At 39.5% G+C, this 22,001-nt stretch overlaps 2 protein-coding genes across 2 annotated transcripts; both read right to left on the reverse strand.

Moving 5' to 3' along the window:
* Positions 1–452: 452 nt before the first annotated feature.
* On the reverse strand, positions 453–5,648 carry LOC112053983 (uncharacterized). The gene is made up of 7 exons (XM_052884406.1): positions 5,411–5,648; positions 4,468–4,581; positions 3,549–3,689; positions 2,679–2,873; positions 2,357–2,490; positions 1,309–1,429; positions 453–728 (listed from the first exon to the last, which is right to left on the reverse strand). Exons 1-7 carry the CDS (start codon positions 5,460–5,462, stop codon positions 547–549), a joined length of 939 nt encoding a protein of 312 aa, XP_052740366.1. The 5' UTR covers positions 5,463–5,648; the 3' UTR covers positions 453–546.
* Positions 5,649–6,950: 1,302 nt separating this feature from the next.
* LOC112053987 (macrophage mannose receptor 1) lies at positions 6,951–15,008 on the reverse strand. The gene is made up of 7 exons (XM_024093619.2): positions 14,785–15,008; positions 13,673–13,786; positions 10,820–10,957; positions 10,104–10,298; positions 9,415–9,548; positions 8,210–8,330; positions 6,951–7,270 (listed from the first exon to the last, which is right to left on the reverse strand). The coding sequence occupies exons 1-7, from the start codon at positions 14,834–14,836 to the stop codon at positions 7,092–7,094; spliced, it is 933 nt and encodes a 310-aa protein (XP_023949387.1). The 5' UTR covers positions 14,837–15,008; the 3' UTR covers positions 6,951–7,091.
* Between the last annotated feature and the right edge of the window lie 6,993 nt (positions 15,009–22,001).

A 22,001-nucleotide genomic window follows, 5' to 3' on the forward strand; every position in this document is an offset into this window, starting at 1 on the left:
TCAGGTACAATTCAAGGAGCTGCGATTGTAACAAACTTTCAAAATTCGATTACTTTAAAACATCCTGTATTTTCAAACACCTACCTATTCGCCGCGATCCCGCTATGGGGATCGTTGGTCCCTTTGAGGTCATTCACTTTAGTCTAATGTTCAATAACTTCATACTTACGTAACAGAATTAAAGAGGTGTTTAAGTTTTTTCATAAATTAACTTTTTTGTTCGCTAGAGTGTAAATTAGCATGTGGTCATTTTTAATATTGTTAAGGGGTTTCTTGTATTGGACTAATAGATGTTGGGGCAGCTAAAAGACGGTGAAACTAGCACTGTGTATATTTAAAGTAATAATTGAAATATTTCAATGAGAGGAATGATTTGTATAGTTATTAGGATAAGTTAACTTAAGTTCCTTATTGTATTCTTTCTTAATAAAAAAAAATGAGAGGCAGCAAAATTTCCAACAGTAAATTCCTCCGGCGGCGTTTCAATACATGAAATAAATATACTATGATACTTTATTTTTTTTTTCGTTCTTATGACAGTTGTCGTCAGTCGTGGCAGACAGGGTTTTCTGGTTTCTTCTCACAGATGAAGGCGTAGGGGCTCCTATTACACCACAGGTCATCTAACAGCGCGCTCCGGTAGATGGCGCCGCAGACGTTGCCTCTCTCCGCGATGTTCGGCTCACCGCTTGCGTATTTCGCGTAGCCTGCCTCTTCTAGCGTTTGCCCTGAACAGTCCAATTATACGAACAATTTGTTTTGACAACATTATCAGAAGGTTGGACTAATCCAGTGACCATAAATACTTATCACTGGAAAGTCACAGCAAGCAAGAAATGCGCAATTTTGTTTACTTAGATAGCACACTTATGTACTTGAACTTTGTGAAAATTCTATTGGAACAAGCATCGATGTACTCGTAATATGTCAAGTCTATTCTTCTAAATAAAAAACAGTCTTCTAAGTCCACCTTTGGAGGGTCAACAACAATAACTAACAATATACTATTATGATTATATATCACAGGATTTGAGAAAAACAGAAACAGACAAAAGAAAGTTCACACGAACTAAGTCATGGGCGTCCGCAAGTATATAATATTTACTAGCTGACGCCGCGCGGTTTCACCCGCGTAGTTCCCGTTCCCGTAGGAATACGGGAATAAGATATAGCCTATAGCCTTTCTCGATAAATGGGCTATCTAACACTGAAAGAATTTTTCAAATCAGACCAGTAGTTCCTGAGATTAGCGCGTTCAATCAAACAAACAAACAAACTCTTCAGCTTTATAACATTAGTATAGATTACCTTCAATTGTGAGGAATTCCCTATTTTCGCCCCAATCTTGGAATCCAATGAAGGCGACGTCTTTCCAGAAGTTACCTACCATGGAACTTGCCGGATTCTTTGCAAACAGTTCCCTGAGAACCTGACAACAAAATACAATTATCTATTACTCTCACACATACATAATTTAATTATGTATTTGTTGTAGGCTCCTGTAGTGCGACCTCTGTATCATTATCGGAAGGTTAGGTGAGTGCAAGTGGAAAAGCTGTGCCAAAATCAATTAAAATATTCGAGGGCGGACCCCGGGATCCGTCATATCATTGACATACTAAACCTACCGGCACAAATTACTGTACCTCCAAGAGATTTAACGTTCCAGTATGGTGTCACTTTGAAATCGACAGAGAAAAATAAATAGAATAAACTGTCCTCCAAGTTAGCACACTTCCATCTTAGACTCCATTATCACTTAACATTAGATAAGATCCTAGAAAAGGGCAGACTTATCATTAATTTAAAAAAAAAACGCCATGAAGGCCAGTAGTGTAGTGGAGCTTGTAGCAACTGCCCGTGCGGCTGTCGAACTGATACTTATGGTGGTTGTATATACCGTAGCCTCAGTATCACTGTTGATGATGGCCAAGTGGCCGCCTTCGGCCGCGCACGCCATGTAGGCGCGCGACCACGTGCGCGGCACCTTGTGGAACTTGTAGCAACTGCCCGTGCGGCTGTCGAACTGATACTTATGGTGGTTGTATATACCGTAGCCTCAGTATCACTGTTGATGATGGCCAAGTGGCCGCCCTCGGCCGCGCACGCCATGTAGGCGCGCGACCACGTGCGCGGCACCTTGTGGAACTTGTAGCAACTGCCCGTGCGGCTGTCGAACTGATACTTATGGTGGTTGTATATACCGTAGCCTCAGTATCACTGTTGATGATGGCCAAGTGGCCGCCCTCGGCCGCGCACGCCATGTAGGCGCGCGACCACGTGCGCGGCACCTTGTGGAACTTGTAGCAACTGCCCGTGCGGCTGTCGAACTGATACTTATGGTGGTTGTATATACCGTAGCCTCAGTATCACTGTTGATGATGGCCAAGTGGCCGCCCTCGGCCGCGCACGCCATGTAGGCGCGCGACCACGTGCGCGGCACCTTGTGGAACTTGTAGCAACTGCCCGTGCGGCTGTCGAACTGATACTCTGGAACAAACTTTTAGACATCAAGCATCAACAATCATATATATTTTTTTTCTGAAACAGTGTTTTTGATGTTATATAAAGTTACCAAGATTAACTGTATCACTAAACACATATTCCAAGACAATTAAAGCATGATGTCTAACAATGGACTTCCGTCGGTTGGTGATGATGATGATGATGAAACTCACCGTTATCGAAAGTCCCGCAGTTGTTAGTAACGAGAGCCCTGCCGGCCTTCCCGTAGCACAAATACGGGAAGGTCTCTGCACAGCTGACATCAGCCAGGTCTCCGTTATTCACCATCAGTATGCAGCTTTCGTTATCGTTGTGATTATCCGGTTCGCCTCCGTACCATGTGTGTGGTATTTGAGAGAGTGGAATGCCTGTTTTATAAACATTACATGAGTAATATTTTGTTTTATCAACCATTAACCTCAATAGGTGCATGATTAAAAGCTGGACTCAATCATCACTCATTCAATTATCTAAATGACACAGGTTATAGGATTATTATTGGACTTAAAAGTGATTACAAATATAACAAAACTAATGTCCAACAAAGGTTATGATTCATAACATAACATTGTCACGACAACTTAATTAACAAATCAAACTGTAACCAAAATAAGACCCCAGAATGGCAGAGAATGACCTTGAGTGGAGTCACGCACTTGTGAACGATGTGTGTAGGGTTAAAGGATCCTTTGACAGTCGACTAACACTCCCGTTTTCCACTCAAGTCACTCTCCCCGCCTATCCCAAGTAACACATAAAGAATTACACAACAAGAGATGTGGACGGCTCGAACGCCACGAGCACACTGAAGCCAACACGAGATCGAGCGACGTCATATCCGCCACAGACTACTATTTCCTACATTATTTATTATAAACATGTAAATTTAAAAGCGGCCAACGCGGCGATAACAGGATTAACATCAGTTGAGCTTAAGAACAAAAAGGAACTGGAAACTGATCGAATATCTTAAATATATCGTAGCAGTATTGTTATACTTCTCTGACACTACAGATTCCTAAAACGCCAAGTGTTCAACTTGCCCTCGATAGAATGAAAATCCCCTCTTGAGAAGAATCCACTGATGCCGGTGAAAACACCACTCTTTACTAATTCCGCTTGTTGCATCGCAGCCTGCATCGCTAGCCTCAGGCCGGCATCCAACGGAGAGGCCAGATTACCACCTGAAATAAAATTTATTTAAGAACTCTTTTGAAAAGTTAAGCCTTACGATGGTAAGCCTTAACATTCAAAAGAGTTCTTATATTTATTATATTATCTGCCTGTTACTTTATTGGATTATTATGCTAAAATAATAAGCTCTTTATTCTGACAAGTTAGAAATACAAATATTATATTTGAGTTTCATAAATTTTGTTTAGTAGTTCCGAGTGCTTAAAGGCATAGGCCTACTCTAGTCTTTTCCACTCTGTTCTCTCCTGTGTTTTTCTGCCGTTAGTTTTAGATCATCTGGCCATCCTATATGCTGACGTCCTTTGCCTCGTTTTTCGTCTCTATAGGGTACCAGTACAGAAATCATTGGACTCCACTTGCCTTGCCTATCTTTAATCATGTGACTCGCAATTTCAATTGGCACTCATTTTCAATTTGCACGAATAAACAATACGGCTTTTTGAGACAGCTTGTCTCAGGAAGTATTACTGCCATACTTATTTCTGCCACCAAACAGCATTGTTGTGTCTTGGTCTAAAGAGCCTGAGCTCCGGTGCACATTTATGCTTAATATCTAGAAGATTTTAAAGTGAAGGGCTTTAGATTGCATGTTCTGTGAAATATTGCTCAGAGATATAGAAATTAGTTTCCCACTTACAGTAGACCATCCACCTGGTCAGTTCATTACTACTATAAAAAAAAATCACCAATATTAAAAAAGATATTTAACATAAATTACGTACGAAAAACTCGTAAACTCTCATCTGTATTAGTATGATCGTCAATTACCTTCTAAATGACATCTCAGTCTCGCTTCGCGCCAATTAGTAGGGATCCTGTGTAGCTTCAGCCAGCCTTCAGCTTGCGGGAAGTACTTGTAGTCACAGCGGAACTGATGGCCATCTAAAAAGGATTTTAAAAAAAGGTACCTAATATGTATATTACGAGGCGTAATGGAAGTGTCGTCAAATAAATAAAATTATCAAACTATTTTTAACCGACTTCAAAAAAGTTATCAATTCATCTAAATCTTTTTTTTATGTATGTTCACCGATTACTTGAAGACGCCTGAACCGATTTCAAAAATTCTTTTTTCATTTGAGAGGGTATGCTTTTCAGTTTTCCTATAGTAATCATGTCAGGATCTGATTATGGGATCTTGGAGAAATCGAGGGAAACTCTCGAATGTTGTAGCAACAACTAGTGCGTTTTTTAATTCATAAATCATAATTCTTTATTTGCAAATTGTGAAATACAGATCTTGGTACAATAAATGTTGGCATACAATTTGCTACAAAATGGCATGCAATTTTTTTAAAAAATAATCTTATAATGTTTTCGTTAGGTATTTTAAAGCACTACAATTCAATGGAGGTTTGTTGTCAATCTGATGATGGAGCCGAAGCACAGATGAGGGAACTTCTCATCGATTTACAGCAGTTACCTTCCTCGTGTTTGGACTTAATTAATTTGTATCGATAAGCATTTTACGTCTACATGAGTTGTAACTATCATTACCAGACCAGTAATGGAGACGAGAGACAATTAAGGGAACTCCTCAACGGTTTACAGTAGCTACCTTGTGTTTGGGTTTGATGAATTTGTTTTGATAAGAATTAAAATAAAAATAAATCATAAACACTTAGGATTTTCAGACAGTTCTTTCAGAAACGGCTTTGATTAACAATAATAATATAAATAATTTAATATAAATTATAATAGTTTTACTCACTCATTAAGGTCACAAATGCGAACACAAAATAATACCCCAATGCCTGTCTCATCTTCAAAACTAACTGAATGTTTGTTAAGGTAATTTATTGCATTAGGAATATTAAACAAATTTTTATATACAAACAACTAAAGTTGAAATGTATTTCTGTGAATTTAAATAAATGCCAAGATTTTAGTGGTATTATAGCCATAAAAATCAGTTAAGAAGCATTACAAAAATGAAGAAAATTATATACCTATTTGTTTTAATAGGTTTAAATCAACTCTATGCAAAGTTATGTACTCGTATTTCACAATCCTATATCAAATCTGGGTAATGGTTATTACTGCTAATAGCAATCCATGACAAACGTGCGTGTCCAAAATCTTTCAGTGATAAGGCTGCCTTTTTGTTCTAAATTTAATTATTTGCAGATTAAAAATAAATGAATATTTTGAAACTAGCGGACGCCTGCGACTTAGAAAAGCCACCTTTATGTTTTACAATTTTAACTGTATTGAGTGTTATTCATATTATTTGATTATGAAACACGGCTAAAACTCACGTGACACAACATAGGTGTATGCCCGACTAGTTTCGAACCCATACGGGGCTCTTAGTCATGAGCTGGTTCTTGCGACACGGCGGCACTTGCGGCAGCTCTCAGAACCAGTCAAGATGACATTCATGAACCGTCGGAGAGTGTAACGGAACCTTCACTCCCCATCCCACAGCCCCTCTCCCAACGCGCGCTGCGAGCGGCCGCTCAAGCTGCCGTGTCGCAGTTAGCTCGTGCCGCATTGCAAGAACCAGCTCATGACTAAGAGCCCGGTATGGGTACAAAAGTATAATTCCAAAAATAAGCCCAGACACACAAAAAATAAAAAAAAATATTGAGTTTTAGTAACGTGTTTATAACTGTATGCATAATGTGCTTATAGTTATTTACACGATTTACACATATTACGTCCAAGTTATTTTGAATTCACAGACAGATACTCGAAGTTGCGAAGCTTACGGACCCGAGCGACTAATGCTCTAGAATGAGGGCCATAGCCATGTGGCACATTGATTCTCTTTCTACAAAAGCTAATGCTTCGAAAATAACAAAATGTATAGGAACGACAGTCATTATAGACAGGTCACGTGATCAAGTTGTCGATCGGATTTGTCATTCCTATATATTTCTTTTTGTTTTCGAAACGTTAGCATTTGTAGAAAGAGAATCGATGTCGACGACCACATGGCTAAGGTCTTAGTCTAGAGTACTAGTCGCTCGGGTTAGTAAGCTTCGCAACTCTGTGTCTGTGTCTTGTCTGTGATGTCAAAATAACTTGGACGTAATATGTGTAAATCGTGTAAATAAGCACATTACTAAAAGTCAATCATTTTTTTTTAATTATCTGTGTCTTATTGAGTTTAGTAGAACATTTTCTACTCTCAATGAGTTCTATAATCTAAAATAATCCTGTTCTGATTATTTTATATTTTTACTTTGTCTTTCATAGATTTACAAATGAACTGAACTTAACCGATAAGAGGAAATAATAGTCGACAATGAAGTCAGAGTATGGAATAACTTTATTTTCAAAAGCTGCCTCATTATATAGCTACAATGCTTACGAACTATTGTTGTATCTACGAATCAATGAAACGAACGAATGTCATTTAGTTAATAATTTCTTTCTAACGACAGTCGTCAGTCGTCGCAGACAAGACTGTCGGGTTTCTTCTCACAGATGAAAGCGTAAGGGTTCTCACACCACAGGTCGTCGAACAACGCGCTCCGGTAGATGGCGCCACAGAACTCGCCCGTCGTAGCGTTATTGGGCTCGCCGCCAGAGAACTTCGCGTAGCCCGCATCTTTCAGTGTTTTCCCTGGAACATGCCAATAGCCCAGTGGATATGACCTCTGCCTCCGATTCCGGAGGGTGTGGGTTCGAATTCGGTCCGGGGCATGCACCTCCAACTTTTCAGTTGTGTGCATTTTAAGAAATTAAATATCACGTGTCTCAATCGATGAAGGAAAACATCGTGAGGAAACCTGCATACCAGAGAACTATCTTAATTTTCTGCGTCTGTAAAATCTGCCAATCCGCATTGGGCCAGCGTGGTGGACTATTGGCCTAACCCCTCTCATTCTGAGAGGAGACTCGAGCTCAGCAGTGAGCCAAATATGGGTTGATGACGACGATGCCAATAGAACAACCAGTTCATATAACAAACGGCCCCCAGAATCTTGCCCCGCAAAAGTAACCTCCCAGGATTTCGTAAAGGTTTTTCTTTAGGTAGAAAGCTAAATTTCTGTTTTTCTTTTTATATTATAAAGTTCCGTAGTTTCGGAGATAGGAGTATGTGAAGGCCAATTTTTGTCTGTTTTATTGAATAACTTGTAATAAAATAATAAAAAAAAATAAAACATTTCAGCTCCTTTTATCAAGAAATGCTACTACTATACTCATAGATCAGTCTCATACACAGTCTGCCAATCCGCATTGGGTCAGCGTGGTGGACTATTGACCTAATCCCTCTCATTCTGAGAGTATACTCAAACTTAGCAGTGAACCGGTGGGTTGATAATGATGATGACGATGAAAATGACTCATAACTCTTTTAGGAAATGTGCAGTAAACAAATTGCTTTTTTTTTATTTTTCCACCTCTGCTTTTGGTACACAGTTACTCGTATTGATAGATATGTGCACCAAATATTAACTTAATCCGTAGAGTAGATTTGGAGAAAATTTACTGTGACTCGCGGGAGATCATAAAAGGGGTTCCGTTTTTTACTCAGTATATAGATAATAGATTAATATACCTTCGATGGTGAGGAATTCCCCATGTTCGCCCCAATCGTGGAACCCAACGAAGGCAACGTCTTTCCAGAAGCTACCAATCATGGAACTAGCCGGATTCATCGCAAACAGTTCCCTGAGAACCTGGCAACAAAATACATTGATTACTGTGAAGGCCAGACTTTCCAGAAACTTTACATTTTAATCTGGTCCCTGCACGCCATGTAGGCGCGCGACCACGTGCGCGGCACCTTGTGGAACTTGTAGCAACTGCCCGTGCGGCTGTCGAACTGATACTTATGGTGGTTGTATATACCGTAGCCTCAGTATCACTGTTGATGATGACCAAGTGGCCGCCCTCGGCCGCGCACGCCATGTAGGCGCGCGACCACGTGCGCGGCACCTTGTGGAACTTGTAGCAACTGCCCGTGCGGCTGTCGAACTGATACTTATGGTGGTTGTATATACCGTAGCCTCAGTATCACTGTTGATGATGGCCAAGTGGCCGCCCTCGGCCGCGCACGCCATGTAGGCGCGCGACCACGTGCGCGGCACCTTGTGGAACTTGTAGCAACTGCCCGTGCGGCTGTCGAACTGATACTTATGGTGGTTGTATATACCGTAGCCTCAGTATCACTGTTGATGATGGCCAAGTGGCCGCCCTCGGCCGCGCACGCCATGTAGGCGCGCGACCACGTGCGCGGCACCTTGTGGAACTTATAGCAACTGCCCGTGCGGCTGTCGAACTGATACTTATGGTGGTTGTATATACCGTAGCCTCAGTATCACTGTTGATGATGGCCAAGTGGCCGCCCTCGGCCGCGCACGCCATGTAGGCGCGCGACCACGTGCGCGGCACCTTGTGGAACTTGTAGCAACTGCCCGTGCGGCTGTCGAACTGATACTTATGGTGGTTGTATATACCGTAGCCTCAGTATCACTGTTGATGATGGCCAAGTGGCCGCCCTCGGCCGCGCACGCCATGTAGGCGCGCGACCACGTGCGCGGCACCTTGTGGAACTTGTAGCAACTGCCCGTGCGGCTGTCGAACTGATACTTATGGTGGTTGTATATACCGTAGCCTCAGTATCACTGTTGATGATGGCCAAGTGGCCGCCCTCGGCCGCGCACGCCATGTAGGCGCGCGACCACGTGCGCGGCACCTTGTGGAACTTGTAGCAACTGCCCGTGCGGCTGTCGAACTGATACTTATGGTGGTTGTATATACCGTAGCCTCAGTATCACTGTTGATGATGGCCAAGTGGCCGCCCTCGGCCGCGCACGCCATGTAGGCGCGCGACCACGTGCGCGGCACCTTGTGGAACTTGTAGCAACTGCCAGTGCGGCTGTCGAACCGATACTCTGGAACAGTTCAGATAGTCGACTTGAATCAAATGATAGACGTTTAGAAATAAAGAAATTATGCTTATAATTAGCTAGCTACACCGTATCTGACAAAACTTCAAAGTCTTAGTCATCGCAAGAAGATTGCTAGTCTCTCAGTTTTTGTACAAAGTATATTCCGGAGAGTGTGCACAGGAGCTATTTGAGATCGTACAACCGTCATCATTTAGCATCGCCATTGCACTGCAAGACACCGGGTAGTTTTCCAACCTTAAGTCATTGAGATCCCTAGTCTCGTACTCGTACGAAGCGATTTGCTTCTTCGTTTCTTATACGTATGGCTAGGGTATGGAACTCTCTCTCGAAGTCAATTATTTACTGATTCTTACATATTGGACATCTTTGAGATGAGACTGAATAGGCATCTTCTAGATAAGCGCGTTCCACCTTAGGCCACATCTACACTTGCCATCAAATGAGATCGTGGTCAAGCGCGAGCTTATTCCTTATATAAGAAGACAAAAAGCATGTGTCCAACTGGGGACATCCATCGCCTGATGATAAATCACTCACCATTGTCTAAAGTCCCGCAGATGTTATTAACAAAAACCCTGTCGGCCTTCCGGTAGCACAAATACGGGAAGGTCTCTGCACAGCTGACATCAGCCAGCTCTCCGTTATCCGACATCAGTAAACAGCTTTCGTTATCGTTGTAATTGTCTGGTTCGCCTTTGACCCATGTGTGAGGTATTTTAGATAGTTGTATGCCTGAAAATAAGCAGCGAACATTCTTGCAATGCTTAGATATCGATTTGGAATTAAATCGGATCTATAATAAATAAATGAACAAGCTATATTCGGCTCACTGTTATATGCACGAGTCAGAATTAGAGGAGTTACTTAGTTAATAGTTAGAATTTGATTTCTCACACGCAGAAAAATAATAAAAATTTTCAGGTTTCCTCACTTTGTTTTTCCTTCACCGTTTGAGGCACGTGATATTTAATATTCATAAAATGCACATAACGGAGAATTTAGAGGTGCATGCCGCGGACCGGATTTGAACCTGCCTTCAAAAGCATTAGGCAAAGGAAGTTATATCCACTGGACTATCCCGGCAATTCAATCTATAGAAATATAATAACATTTTACTTTCCTCGTTTTCGTTAAAAACGATTTATCTCACTGAGTAAGCAAAGCTTACATTTTCTCACTGTTTTTATGCCATTTTCAGAAAATGGTACCAATACAAAATAATAATTTACTATTGTTTTATCAGAACTTCTTACCTTCAACGGAGTGGAAATCCCCTCTGGAGAAGAAACTACTGATGCCGGTGAATACTCCACACTCGAGCGCAGCTTGCTGTATCTCACTCACCATCGCTAGCTTCAGCTCATTGGTCAACGGAGACGCTAGGTTAGTGCCTGAAGTCAAATTTATTTAAAAGTCTTACGTATTAAGTCTTAATTTTAAAGTCTTTAAGAAGGTTCAGAGTCACTCAGCGGGCGATGGAACGAGCAATGTTAGAAGTATCTCTGCGTGATCGAATCACAAATGAGGAGATCCGCAGAAGAACCAAAGTCACCGACATAGCTCAACGAGTTGCGAAGCTGATGTGGCAATGGGCGGGGCACATAGTTCGAAGAGCTGATGGGCGTTAGGGTCCCAAAGTGCCAAAATGGCGACCCCGCACTAGAAAGCTGTCGACCCCTCAGCGGGTGGACTGACGACATCAAGCGAGTTCATCGGCTGATATGATGATGATGTTGATGATGTTGATGAACGGTCTTACAATTGCCTCTGGTCCAGTGGTTTTGGATCACTAGGTCTTGGGTTCGAATGTTAGAACGGGCTTACTAAATGCTGATATTTTCTTTCTTCTAAGTTTCCATTTTGTTTTCTCAGCCCAGAGATGGGCAGTTGGATGTGTTACAGTTACGTTATGCCGTTGGTCCCGGATACTAAGCTAAGCCCGCCAACCCACACTGGAGCAGAGTGGTGGGCCTAAGCTTCATATTTCCTCTCATATATTGGCCCTGCAATGGACCGTTGAAATAAATGATAAATCAAGTTTTTTTTGAAAAATAAATATAAGTTATTCTACAACAGTTCAGGAAGCGGTTCAAGAAGCCGTTTCTTATATCTGAACCACGTTAATAGTGCAATTAAGCAACAGCCCCCCTAGCCAAGTGACACGTCGATTCTCTTTCTTCGATCGCTAACGCTTCGAAAACTAGAAAGATGTATGGGAATGACATTTGCTATCGACAGGTCACGTGATCAAGATCTGTCATTCCCATACATTTTTCTAGTTTTCGAAGCGTTAGCGATCGTAGAAAAAGAATCGACGACACTTGGCTAGGGGGGCAGGTACCTACAAATGTAAATAAATAGCAATAGTTACAGTATTTATCAGATTTCTTTGTAATGAATTCTTAGAGGCAAGATGGTAAAAGTCGATCAGGAATATTATTGTACCAACCTAAACTATTATTTTAAGTGATATCGTTTATTAAAGAAAGTTTTGATATTCAAAATTGCTTTTCTTGACTTTTTTAACGTGCTTGTGAAATAAATCTTTGTACTGAAATAACAACTTTCTAATTACCTATAAAAATTTTGAATTTATATTTGTAATTATATATCTAAATAAATAAATAAATAAATATTTCTCACAAGGTACAAATAATAAACTGGATACAGTAACATTACATTAATGTATTTATTGTAATATAATAAAGAGGAAAAGTTTGAGGTGTTGTAGGCGGTATTCTCTGGATTTTGAAAATTCTTTTACTGCAATAAAGCGACGTTATTTGTGAGTGTTATAGGCTATATCTTATCGCCATATTTTTGCGGAAACGGGAACTACGCAAGTAAAACCGCAAGGCGTCAGCTAGTATTGTATAAAAGTTTACAAGCCGTTTAAGTCAATCTTCTTTATTGACACAAGTGGCACAGAAGTTTCGGGAATATGTGGATCTTTGCCACCAACTCGATCTCTGTACAAACTTGCCCGGAATCAGAGATAAATAGTCCAAGCGGCTTTCCTAAACTTAAATCCAAAATTAACCCGAACCGCATTCAAATTAGACTTACGAGTAGATAGCTAAGTAGAAACCTAAGTTTTGAAACAGCCCCTCAATCTCCTCAATTTTTTTCTAAAAGTTAAGGTATTTTTTTGAAATTTTACTAAATAAAATTCATCCGACTTCAAAAACATAAAACGTGCAAACGAAACTAAAAAGCGAAAAATAACATCATATTACGTTCTACCTGCTGATCACGTTGAAGGCGGTGATGTTAATTACCCTTACTCTTACTTTACTTTATTTACCCATACCTTTTCTACAATGATTATTTTTACTATAGATTTTTTACCCTACAAAATCACAGCAAAAAGTGATCCGAATTTGACTCCACCAAAGACCTTATACTTACTAACTATAAGGTCTTTGGACTCCACTGAGCACAATTTGTGTTTACTTACATTATATATTTATATAGTTTTTATACTTCATAAATACACAACTCGACATTATAGACAATTAATTGATTATGAAACACGGCTAAAACTCACGTGATATTAAGTCGGAGTATGCCCGACTAGTTTCGAACGCAGTTTGGATCGTACCGCGATGAAAGAACCAGCTCGTATCAGTTCGAAACTAGTCGGGCATACTCCGACCTAATATCACGTGAGTTTTAGCCGTGTTTCATAATCAACTAATATGAATAACACTCACGATAGTTTAAATTCTAAAATTATAGACAATATTTAGATATTATGTGTTTAAATAATTTCGTTGTTTAATAGACGATTAAATTAAATAAGACAATAAGGGCTCCCACACACGGGTCACCGGCCACAACCACAAATTCATAGACGATGCGGGGGCGCCCCCAGTGGATCGTTCGCCCGCTGAGTGTCGAATTTAAACTCTATGAGAATTCAACACTCAGCGGGTGAATGGTCCCCTGGGGGCGCCCCCACAACGTCTATGAACTCTACTGAAAATCTTAGCAGTCTTTGCAGATTGATCCGAAGCTAATCAAACAACTCGGAACTCAGTAAGCTTCTTTATAAAGCAGAAAAGGTACAAGACACTTGTAGTGTAGCTAGTATGATCGTCAATTACCTTCTAAATGACATCGCAGTCTCGCTTCGCGCCAATTAGCGGGGATCCTGTGCAGCTTCAGCCAGCCTTGAGCCTGGCGGGAGTACTTGTAGTCACAGCGGAATTGATGACCATCTAAAATATTTTTATTAGGTAGAAAAAATAAGTACTGAACCTTAAATTATGAAAAAAAGAGGAATTATTTTCCTACTCTTTCTTCCTTTGTAAATCTAGGAGTTTTTTTTTTTATTCTTTACAAGTTAGCCCTTGTAATTAATCTCACCTGATGGTAAGTGATGATGCAGTCGAAGATGGAAGCGGGCTAACTTGTTAGGAGGAGGACGAAAATCCACACCCCTTTCGGTTTCTACACGACATCGTACAGGAACGCTAAATCGCTTGTCTTTGTCGGTAGGGTGGTAACTAGCCACGGCCAAAGCCTCCCACCAGCCAAACTTTTGGTGGGCAAAAAGATATATCAATAGTTTGTATACGTCGTGTCGCATCAAATGAAAAGACTTGAACTTTTATGAGGTTTTCTATATACTTTTCTTAATCTTCTAATGCATAAAATTCTCTTGTCGCAGTATCTGTTTTCTCATCCGAATCGGCTAGACGGATTTTTATGAAATTGTGTGTACATACCTATAGAACAGACCTGATAATCAGCCAAAATTATTTCCTTTTTTTTTTAATAAGGCATTAAAAAATAGATACAACTTTAAAATATCGACCCTTATTTATTAATACTGTTATGATATAGCAACGTTAGAAAATAGTTTAAGTACGAGTTATTTTGACGGCCTCCGTGGCGCAGTGAACGGGTTCGATCCCCGGCTGGACCGATTGAGGTTTTCTTAATTGGTCCAGGTCTGGCTGGTGGGAGGTTTCGGCCGTGGCTAGTTACCACCCTATCGACAAAGACGTACCGCCAAGTTGTGTTGTGTTGTGTTGTGTAGAAACCGAAAGGAGTGTGGATTTTCATCCTCCTCCTAACAAGTTACCACATATCACATACCATCGGTGAGATTGTAGTCAAGGGCTAACTTGTAAAAAATAAAAAAAAAATATATCATATATCAAAATTTTGAAAAAATCACTCATTAATTAATAGTTATAACAACTATACTCACTCAATAAAATCACAAGTGCGAACACAAACAAACATGTCAATATCAGTTTCATCTTGTTAACTATCTGAATGATATTATAACATTACAACTTATAAAACTGTGGTTTACTGCCTTATCTTTGACCTTTGATTAACTATGAATATATACAAACAAATATAGTTAGAATGTATTTCTGAGAATTCAATTAAATACCGATTTGGCGATACTAAAACCAGTCAAGTTTCACACACAAAGAGAAGTGTCACTATTAATGATCACTATATACTTACTCGTAAAATGAAAAAAATTACGTAATCACAGGTAATAGTGTTCCATGACGAACTTGCGCGTTAAAATTCTTGGAAAGTGTGAAACTGACTTTTTGCATGCAATTATTTCTCTCTATTTCATTTAATTGCATTTTATTTTTAAAAACATTTTCACATCCTGAAAAAAAAACATCCACAAACACGGGATTTGTGTACACACAAAATATCAAACGAACGGAGTCAGGCGTCCTTTGGTTTTTCTTTTTTTTAAATATAGAAATAATGTAAGAAATGCATTATCGAACAGCTGAGAGAACCTCAAATTGATTGTTATATTGATTTCGTCAACTGCAGCTACGCGAATATCTAATCTGAGGTTAAAATATATCTTATTTTATTATTATCTTATAGTCGTCGTTATCAACCCATATACGGATCACTGCTGAGCTCGAGTCCCCTCTCAGAATGAGAGGGGTTAGGCCAATAGTCCACCCCGCTGGCTCAATGCGGATTGGCAGACTTCACACACGCAGAGAATTAAGAAATTCTCTGGTATGCAGATTTCCTCACAATGTTTTCCTTCACCGATTGAGACACGTGATATTTAATTTCTTAAAATGCACACAACTGAAAAGTTGGAGGTGCATGCCCCGGACAGGATTCGAACCCACACCCTCCGAAATCGGAGGCAGAGGTCATATCCACTAGACTATCACGGGTCTAAAATATACAGTAACTCAGTATATTTTATTTTAACCTCAGATTAAAGATTTTCTGATCAGTGCGTGTCATGGCGTCGCGGCGCTGGATTAAGCCGCCACGAGACACCTGCCGCGATAATGAAAATTTGTTTTTTCTATCTACCCACCTCTAGCGCTTATTCAGCTATTTACACTTCCTTCCTTCAAACAAATGGGGGTGCTTATATTGAAACTTTTTGCCTAAGTCTGCAAGCCTGCATCATTTGTTATCGCCACATTGCAACGACTTGCTTTAGTGTGCTCGTGGCGTTCGAGCCGTCCACATCTATTGCTGTGTAATTCTTTGTGGGTACTTGGGATAGGCGAGGAGAGTGACTTGAGTCGAAAAGGTGAGTGTTAGATATCTGTCAAAGGCGCCTTTATTCCTACACACATCGTTCACAAGTGCGTGACTTCACTCAAGGTCATTCTCTGTAGTATTCTGGGCTACCGATAAGAAATTCTGTTATGATACTAATAATAGACTTGATGTTGGGGGTTAGGCCAACCTAGGAAAAGCGCTAATGATTTTCAACTATGCGCGCCGAGCTTTCGGTCACATGATGTGTGTGTTAGGGGCAATGGGGATGATTTCGTTTGAATATATTGATTTTTGTGAGACATTCGGGTCAGTGTTAATTAATTTATACGTAAAAAGCAAAGATTGTCGGGATATTTGCAAAATAAATAAGATTATAAATCTATTAAACATCTTTTATTGTAATTAGATAAAAATTCATACAGTTTTAGCTTCCTTACATTAAATTTCAGTAACATTTTTAATTTATGAATTATAAACGTAAATGCACAAATAACAAAGATAATAGTTATTTTGTTTGAACACCCATACAAGTCTAACGATCATTATGTACCTACAACGTCATTAATTCGTGCTATTTTGTCGTGCTGTAATGATCGCTGATACCCTGTTACTTTTATAAAATTGCTTTACTATTAGCATACTCCTAATTTATGCACAATTTAAAAAATTCGCAGGTGTGTCGCGACACTAAACCTTTCACTACAGATGATATAAATATAAGTTATCAGATAACGAGTGAAATCTCCTTATTGTAGGTTATGAGGTTAAATGTTAATCTGAGTAATAAAATAAGGGAGAAGCGACGGCTATTGGGAATTTCCACCAAGTGTGAGCCCTCAATATCGGTGACTATAAGACCTCCTGGATATGACCTCGGCCCTTGATTCAGAGGGCGTAGTTTCGAATCCGATCCGGGTCATGTACCTCCACCTTTTTAGTTATGTGCAGGAAATTAAATATCACGTGTCTCAAACGGTGCCTACCTGAGAAATTTCTTAATTATCTCTCTCTCTCATTTCTGAAGTCTGCCAATCCGTATTGGGCCAGCGTGGTGGACTATTGGCCTAACCCCTCATTAGGTGAGAGGAGACTCGAGCTCAGCAGTGAGCCGAATACGGGTTGATAATGATGATGATGATGAAAGTTTGGGTTAATCTCTGGATTTACCTACTCAACTGATTTTGATAATTCTTTTACCAATAGAAAGCCACTTTATTTGCAAGTGTCATAGGCTACATTTTATCCCTGTTTTCTCACGGGAACGGGAACTACGCGGGTGAAACTGAGGCGTTTCGGTTAGTCTCTTATTATTATGAACCTTTAATTTCATAACGAAATAACCTCTGTCCAACGTAATCCATTCAATGCTCCACAACAGTATTAGTGTTCCAATTTACTAATGGCAACACTAATATAATTTCAACCAATCATTGTATTAGTGCTAATGCTGGTATGAAATGCGGTTATTACAATGTGGCCATTTTCGAAAATTAATTATCGTAAGTGGAAATTCTCTTATTCGCTTTTTGCATTTATAACAATCTTCATTTACCTATGTATCATCATCATTTCATCATTATCAGTCTACTAGCTGACGCCGCGTTTCACCCGCGTGGTTCTCGTTCCCGTAGGAATACGGGGATAATATAGCCTATAGCCTTAGTAACTTTACTATTTTCGGACCCTTATTTCAAATACTATAACTATACCACCAGAAATTAATATTGTTTATATTGAACCAGTGTCGGCTTAAAGTAACTCGATGCCATAAACAACCTTCCCCTGTGAGCCCCATCGATCTACTAGTGGGCCCCGAAACGTACGTCAACGTAAATTTAAAAATTAATATCATGATAATTTTTCAGCCATCTCTCTCTAAATCCCTATCCATAGACGGGGTTCCTTAAGCTGATAGGGTAATTGGTAATTAAAGGGTAATTTTCTTTCTTTCTTTCTTTCTAATCTAGGACTGCACCCTACAGAAAGAGCTATAAGCTAACGCTATTACGCCTCTTTCACACAGCAGTCCAGTTTTGCTGGATCCAATAAAAAACTATCATTCCTACGCATAAAAATAGTGTCCAGCACGCAGGAAGCTGTGTGAACACTGCTATTTAAATATATGCGTGATTAAACGGGATCCCGCTTTTTACTGGACAACGGATCTAGTTTCTAGTGACAAAACCAAATGGCACAATTCGGATCAGTTTTTTGCAGGATCCCGCATGCGAGATGCTCGTGTGATCACATGAGATCCTGCAGAAAACGGGATCCTGCAGAAAACTGGATCCTGCAAAAAAGTCCAGTTTTTTGCAGGATTGAACATTGAAGAGGCTCGTTCATTGAATGCATTAAAAATATCTTAGTCGATATAGATCTATCCACAACGCTACAGTGTGATAGATTTAATTATTAGATGATACAATATATTTTGCAGTGGACGTCCATCGCCTAATATGATGATGATGATGATAATTCACGACTAAATCGCTGACTTTTTGGCACAAAAATAAATTGAACTTGATGAATAAGGTTTATTTAAAAAATTTGTATAGGATTTTTTCTGAAAAGATTTGTTTAATTTTTTTTTTATATATAATCACTGTGTGAAAGAGACGTTAGTGTTGACACGCGTCACCTACCCGACACCCGAGCCTAACGCAAAGACGCCCGTCATTGGATAAAAAAATAATTAAAAACATCTTGTTTAAATTGTTTGTATATTAAAAAACACCGTATAAGCCTTAAATCCGCTTTCATCCGCCATCATCCGCGCGGCGTTGTCCGCAACACGTCTGCGTGTTTACGCACCGTGACGATCTCAGCGGATCTGACATTTATAACACAGTGATAACCTTCCTTTCTATCGGTCCTAAGTTCAACTTTTTTTTTAATTTTTTTTTTTTTTATTTTATTGTACAAAAAACAAAAATTGTTACATAATTATGTACATAAATATTCATCCTCATAAACTTGACGTTTTAGTGAGGATGGCGAGTTCACCATTATGTTAAGTTATTATCTAATATATGAAATTCTCGTGTCACAGTTTTCGTTGCCACACTCCTCCGAAATGGCTTGACCGATTTTGATAAAAAATTTTGTGCATATTCAGTTATCTAATAGTTCATAGTAAGTAGGTCTGAGAATCGGCCAACATCTATTTTTCAAACCCCTAAATGCTAGGGTAGGGTAGTGGTAGGGTAGGGGTATGGTATAGGGATAGGGTAGGGGTAGGGTAGCGGTAGGGTAGGGGTAAGGGTAGGAGTAGAGTAGTGTAAGGTAGACAGGGAAGAAGTGCAAATAAATAAATTAATAAGTCAAAGCGAAGCTTGATCGGGTCCGCTAGTATAAAAAAAAAATACCGACCGAATTGAGAACCTCCTCCTTTTTGAAGTCGGTTAATTAAATTACCTATACACATTAGGGACACAGTTAGGCACCGTATTATAATGCCTAACTATTTCCTCTAGCGACTCGAGATGTACCCTTTAACTATTTTAATGATTTTTTTTTGGTTAAGTTAATAGTCTGAGCTAATTTAGGTAAGTTTCTTTTATCAATTAAGTATATCTAAATCTAATCTAATATATAGGTAAGATTTGTGTTTTGGAGTAAAACTTCTTTAAGCTCGTATTACTTGGGGAGTAAGCTGGGGAATGCGTTACAAAAAGTGTAATCAGACGAAGCGAACGGACGTTGTAAGGGAGAGCTAATGAAGTTTTACGTTAGATATGTGGTCTAAGGAATCTCGTTTTTTTATTGTTAGTCTATTTTTTGTTACGCTCCGAAATTACTTGACCGATTTTTTAATGAAAAGCCAATCCAATGGAAAGCTACGTTAACAGTGAGTGACATAGGCTATACTATATCCCCGTATTCCCAAGGGAAAACATGAGTAGACTACTATTTTTAAACAAAATGAAATATGATTTATCGCATAAATATCATTAAATTATAGCATAACACGTTAAATATGTTCCCTCCGCCCGAGCGCGTCGCGGGCATTCATTCCCATCATTTATTAATCTAAATATAGCGGAGCAAATAATATAATGCATTTAAATTACCTCATGATACTGCCACAGAATAGCAATCGCCACAGTTCGGCTATAAACATAAGCAGTGGCGTTGTTGATTATTTCTTAATTTTATTCGTTATTCTACACTAGTAGATGCCGCGCGGTTTCACCCGCGTGGTTTCTGTTCCCGTAGGAATACAGGGATAAAATATAGCTAATAGCCTTTCTCGATTAATGGACTATCTAACACTGAAATAATTTTTCAAATCAGACCAGTAGTTCCTGAAATTAGCGTGTTCAATCAAACAAACTCTTCAGCTTTATAATATTAGTATAGATAACGTCTATGGCACTACAGCTGGGTCTATTCAGTAGACAGGTTTTTAAAGTTTTACCAGATAAATGTTTATAAAGCTGGCCTCGATAGGTGCGAGACTAATGAAACCGTAGTGTCACCTCCACAAGGTAAGATTCTCGAATGCGAGCAAAAGGTTCATTCTCGGTTTTTATCTTATTACCACATAAATGTGACATCGTTGTCTAATTTAATTTAGCATCAGATACTCACTTCAAAGAAAATACACAAAAATATCTAATAAAATAATACAATGAAATGTCACTTTGAAATGAAAATTCGTTCGCTAGTATATAGTAATTACCGAGCAGTTAAAAAAAAATCGTTTAGTTTTTGTAATTTATTAAATTTTTTCTAAAACTGTTACCCACTCTCATAGTGTATACATTATAATATTGCACTCTCAACTGTGTGATATCTAAACTGTGACATTGCAGTATATTTAATGTTAAAGTACGTTTCAGTGTGCCTGTACAAACATTCAAATTCAGATTTTCGTGTTCATCGGAACATCACTAACAGCCTAAAATGAACGATAATGTTATCACTATCAACAGAAACACTAAATACTTTATGACTCATGTATGGCAGATTCAATCGTCGTCATCAACCCATATTCGGCTCACTGCTGAGATCGAGTCTCCTCTCAGAATGAGAGGGATTAGGCCAATAGTCCACCACGATGGCCCAATGCGGATTGGCAGACTTCACACACGCAGAGAATTCTCTGGTATGCAGGTTTCCTCACGATGTTTTGCTTCACCGATTGAGACACATGATATTTAATTTCTTAAATGCACACAACTGAATAGTTATAATAGGTGCATGCCCCGGACCGGATTCGAACCCACACCATCCGGAATCGGAGGCAGAGGTCATATCCACTGGGCTGTCACGGCTCTTACGGTACGGCAGATACAATAACGGATATATTCTGTACTTACCTTGTTACTGGTCGTGACTTTGTCTGCTCCGAGATCAGTTTGGTGTACTCAAAGGCAAAAATATTTTATAATGAGCATTCTAAATAAATAAAAATAAATTCATGCAATTAATCCTCTATCCCAGTGGTTCCCAAACTGGATTGGGCTCCGACCCACCTAACAAAAACGGACTAAGTCGGGACCCGCATCTTGACAGTCTTAAAAAGAGGGCACAAAGTAACGGTCAGATTATTTGGTTGGGGAAAAAAAATTTCACCAACAAACCTATATTTGGTCATTAAATTGTCATCATCACAGACTAAAATAAATAATTATTGTAATTTAATAATTTCGGTTATAGTTAGTCTATGGTCGTTCGGCTCTTACCTCAATCGATCGGTTAATCGATGTCAGGGCCCACTCAATATTTTCTCACGACCCACCCTTGGGTCGTGACCCATACTTTGGGAACTTCTGCTCTATCCTATTAGACGGGGAATATGGAGCGTTGACACACCGCGCTGCTGCGATGTGGATTGTCGGGCTCAGGGCGATAATGTTCGATTCTATGACCATCACTATTACATGATAATGATCGTGACTGGGA

The sequence above is a fragment of the Bicyclus anynana genome, chromosome 11, assembly GCF_947172395.1.
Source record: "Bicyclus anynana chromosome 11, ilBicAnyn1.1, whole genome shotgun sequence".
Lineage (NCBI taxonomy): Eukaryota > Metazoa > Arthropoda > Insecta > Lepidoptera > Nymphalidae > Bicyclus > Bicyclus anynana.

What these genes read in the sequence shown, in the direction of transcription:
- LOC112053983 (XM_052884406.1), bottom strand. Translation starts at nt 5,462, where the DNA reads ATGAGACAGGCATTGGGGTATTATTTTGTGTTCGCATTTGTGACCTTA. An exon ending in GGATTTTCATTCTATCGAGG is followed by an intron (nt 2,874 to 3,548) that starts GCAAGTTGAACA and finishes TTTATAAAACAG; the next exon opens with GCATTCCACTCTCTCAAATA. An exon ending in ACAGTGATACTGAGGCTACG is followed by an intron (nt 1,430 to 2,356) that starts GTATATACAACC and finishes TTTTGTTGTCAG; the next exon opens with GTTCTCAGGGAACTGTTTGC.
- LOC112053987 (XM_024093619.2), bottom strand. Translation starts at nt 14,836, where the DNA reads ATGAAACTGATATTGACATGTTTGTTTGTGTTCGCACTTGTGATTTTA. An exon ending in CGCACTTGTGATTTTATTGA is followed by an intron (nt 13,787 to 14,784) that starts GTGAGTATAGTT and finishes AAAATATTTTAG; the next exon opens with ATGGTCATCAATTCCGCTGT. An exon ending in GGATTTCCACTCCGTTGAAG is followed by an intron (nt 10,299 to 10,819) that starts GTAAGAAGTTCT and finishes GCTTATTTTCAG; the next exon opens with GCATACAACTATCTAAAATA.